This window comes from Arachis hypogaea, chromosome 9 (assembly GCF_003086295.3).
Source record: "Arachis hypogaea cultivar Tifrunner chromosome 9, arahy.Tifrunner.gnm2.J5K5, whole genome shotgun sequence".
Classification (NCBI taxonomy): Eukaryota; Viridiplantae; Streptophyta; class Magnoliopsida; order Fabales; family Fabaceae; genus Arachis; species Arachis hypogaea.
Window position 1 is genome coordinate 103,712,339 of NC_092044.1, and position 4,311 is coordinate 103,716,649.

The window sequence follows — 4,311 nt, forward strand, 5'->3', positions numbered from 1 at the left end:
GTACTGAATTATAATAATTTTAGACAGCCAAAAAAATTTACATCAAATGATCTAAATTAATTTAGATATCTAAGTCTTTTTAAAATTTATGCAAGTTTGCCTAATATGATACATAGATAATGAATACTCACTGTATATGACAAGAAATTTCACCTTTTTTTTTTATTAAGCTTAATGACTATCACGGTGGTTTAGTCACTTTTGATAATAATAATAATTTTTTTTTTGCAATTTTTTTGTCAATGATCAATAATGTAAATAGTAACATATATTTTAAATTTTATAATTGTTAACAATAACAATAATAGTTGGATTTATTAATACAAATAAAATTTATTTTAACATTTATAAATTATAGTGTACAAAATTATTTTGCAAATTATAATGTATATGCTACAAATTATAAATTATATAATATTGCATTTTAAACTTTAAATAGTAATCCAGTGTAATAATAGAGGAGAGATATTTTTTCATAAGAAAAAATATTTAAAGTGAGAAAAATTATAAAATAATAAAATAAAAGATTAATCACAATTGAATTTATAACTTTAATTTTATCAAAGATGAATGTTATTATTTTTTCCTAAAGTTAAGAGTGAGACTCGAACTCGCAATATTTAGGTAAATATGGAAAGATTATGTCATTTGAACTTTAGCTCGTTGAAATATAATCTTATTTTAATTTAAGATTGGATTGCACTTTTAATTTTTTATTTTACCAACTTTTTCATGTCTGAACCCCATTGCTTCTATTTTGAATAACTGGTGGTGCTCTAGCATTTTGCTGATCCACCGTTGATGGCATGTGCGAATCAACGACTCAATTTGAGGAACCAAACGATTTTTAACAAATTCTAACCACATTGATCGGTTCGATTACTTATTCTTTTTGACATTTAAACAAAACTGCTAGTAATAAATCCGATTCACTTAGTTTTTTTTTTAATTGAATTGACCGGTTCTTATAACTATAGTCACATCAAATCTAAGTTATTTTGTTATTTGTTTTTTTTTTCAAGAATGCCAAGAGCAAGCCAGAAAAAAAAGTTGATATTTGGTAAAATAAAGAAATTAAAGCACATATATAGAAATATTTCAAAAGATACACGAAGAAATAACAATGATACATACATAACCACTTTATTTGATATATAATATAATAAATAGAGAGAATAGTGTCACTTTAAATTGATATAATGTCATTCTAATTTGATAAAATTCTGTTATAAATATATTTTAATTTAGAAATGACATTATCAATTTGAAAAAGGGACAAAATTCACTCTATAATAAAAGATATTTTCTTAAGAATGTGCATACATTTTTTCTCTCACAAGCTTGATACAAGCTATTAATTTCTCACTATTTGGGATGTTTTCTTTAACAATTGGGGAATCCTTGAAATTACTAAACCGTGAATATAGGTGAGGGAATTTATGAGCTTCCATGACCTTCAGTTGATTCAAATCTTCTATGGTTACAAGAAATTGGATAACTGACCCCAAAGCTATGTCCACAAAGTTAATATGGTCACCATTAAAGAACTTCTGATCAATTAGGCATTGATTATCAATAACTTTGAGATGTTCTTGGACCCTCTCTATGGCTTTTTCTCGCACTTCATCATCACTGATGATGTGGAATAGTGGCTTAACGGCAGGAATCTTCAAAAATTGAACCCAACATTATAGACAATTTTTAGGAGAGAGTAATAAAATCTAGAGTAAACTACAAATTGTCTTTAAGAATTTCGAAATTTTTTAAAAATATTTTTAATGTTTAGTTTATTTTAATTTTAACTTTAATTTTTAAAAATGTTTCAATTATATACTTGAATATTAATATTGTTAATAGAGATATTGATGCGGCAATTATGTTTGTTTATTAATTCTTAATTTTGTTTGATTGTGAGACATATTAATCATTTTTTGATATTTTTTGGTAATTTAGAGTGGAGACAAATTAAAATATAAATTTTTGTAAATTTAGAGATTGATTTGTTTCACAATTTAAAAGTTTAATAACTAATGATTAGCAAATAAAAACAAAAGATTAAAGTAACCATTCATAAAAAGTTTGGAGTTTGAACTTTTATTATAAATATTGCAAGTATATATATAAGACCAGGTGGGTATATATGATATCATGTTGGAAAAGCTATAAAAACATAAATGACTGCAGAGTTTTATGTAAAGATTGAACTATTCTTTTAGTTTTTATATTTTTATCAAATTTTTAATTACATTTTTACTGTTTAAAAGTTTGTAATTATTGATCTTTATATTAGATAAAAATTTATAATTAGAACTTAATTAGTTGTGATTTTTCAAAAAAAAAAATATAAATTCTAAGATATTTGATAGATACAATATGATATAAATACAATAATATTAGCAGTTGATTTTTTTTTTTAAACAAAATCTAGTTAGAAAGGATCTAATTAAAAGTTTGATAAAATTATGAAGACTAACATAATAATTAAATTTATAATAAACATACCATTTGATCAGCATATGCAACCCAAAATCTTGCTTGAGCTCTATCATAGGAATCATGAGGAACCAAAGGATTCTGTGGCCAAACCTCATCAATGTATTCAACAATAATCATAGACTCACAAATGGATTTTCCATGATGAACAAGCACCGGAGTCAACTTATGCACAGGGTTGTATTCAAGAAGTTGAGGGCTCTTATTGAAGCGATCTTCTTCTATATACTCATATGTTATACCCTTCAACTTTAGGGTCAATATCACCCTTAACGTTAAGGGGCTATACCAAAATCCATGTAGCTTCAATTCTGCCATTGTTTGATACTATGGCTTATTTGTGTTTTTCCAAAGCAAAACATGCGCTATATGTATTGTTAATTTGTTGCCTAACCATTAAGTCTTTATTAATTATAGCATTTCACATCAAAATTATATTATATGAAGCATTATTAACGTTCGAGAGAAAATTTGGCCTTATGATTTTCTCACACTTATTTATTTAGTTTTTTTATATGAATAGAATATTTATTGAACCTTCGTTCTGTTTTGGCATTAAAGATATAAACGCACTCTTTACGTGTCTTTATTTGTGTACTTAAATTTTTAAATTTTTGGGATAATGATGTTTGATATGATATCATTATTTTTGTGAATAATTTAAGCATTAAGACTATTAGAGGTGATTAATGTTATATAACATTATTAGCATAGACCTTTGTCTAGGTACTTGTTGGTCTTTCAAAAACTATATTTAACAAATTAAACGCGGATTAATTAGAGAGAATGAAAATGTTTTAGTCAAACATGTTTCTGGCATCCTTTTAAATAATAATAACTAATGTTTGATTTGGTATTTCTCTGTGACTTTTTTAAGTAGGAAGAAATTGTTTTTTTTTTTTATACTTTTTAAAGTGCATATAATAGTATTATTTTATAAAATACTATAAAAATTACATACCCTCAATAAGTCATTTGTATAATATTTCTTCAAAGTTATATTCTTAGAATTTAAAAACGATCATATATAATGGAGGTAAATATTAAAAATAGGGTAAAGTACTAAATTGGTCTCCTAGGTTTGGGCGTAATTCTGTTTTGATCCTTAAGATTTAAAGTGTTCTATTTGAATCCAAAAAAGTTTCATTTAGCATCAATTTAGTCACACAGTGAGGTCAAAATTAAATAATTAAGAAAATGTCCTAATAACAACAGTACAAGAAAATCGATAATCTGGAGAACAAGTACAAGCTCCAGAGGCATAAAATCAACCATTGATACATCAATACATTTATTTATTATTTTTTTATAATATAAATAAAATATTTTCTATAAAACTAAAGAAAATTATAAATAAATGTATTGATGCATCAATAGTTGATTTTGTGTCTCTGGAGCTTGTACTTGTTCTCCAGATTATCTATTTTATTCTTGAACTGTTGTTATGTAGGACATTTTGTTAATTATTTAATTTTGACATCACTGTGGGACTAAATTGATGCTAAATAAAACTTTTTCGGATTCAAATAAAATACTTTAAACCTTAAGGACTAAAACAGAATTACGCCCAAACCTAAAGGACCAATTTAGTACTTTACCCTTAAAAATAACAAATCTCAAGTACTACATACACTACCAAAAATAAGGGGTTTAGCCACGGAAAAATCCGTGGCTAAACTCCAATAAAACTGTGGCAATTATGCTTTCGCAACAAATGAACATCCGTGGCTAAAGAGGGCGACGCGTTTTTAGTTAGCCACGCTTTTTACTCCAATAGCCACGGTTTTAATACCCGTGGAGACATTTTGTTAGCCACAA

At 25.8% G+C, this 4,311-nt stretch overlaps 1 protein-coding gene across 1 annotated transcript; it reads right to left on the reverse strand.

Moving 5' to 3' along the window:
• Positions 1–1,214: 1,214 nt before the first annotated feature.
• Positions 1,215–2,880, reverse strand: LOC112713052 (probable glutathione S-transferase). The gene is made up of 2 exons (XM_025765823.3): positions 2,503–2,880; positions 1,215–1,667 (listed from the first exon to the last, which is right to left on the reverse strand). Exons 1-2 carry the CDS (start codon positions 2,809–2,811, stop codon positions 1,308–1,310), a joined length of 669 nt encoding a protein of 222 aa, XP_025621608.1. The 5' UTR covers positions 2,812–2,880; the 3' UTR covers positions 1,215–1,307.
• Between the last annotated feature and the right edge of the window lie 1,431 nt (positions 2,881–4,311).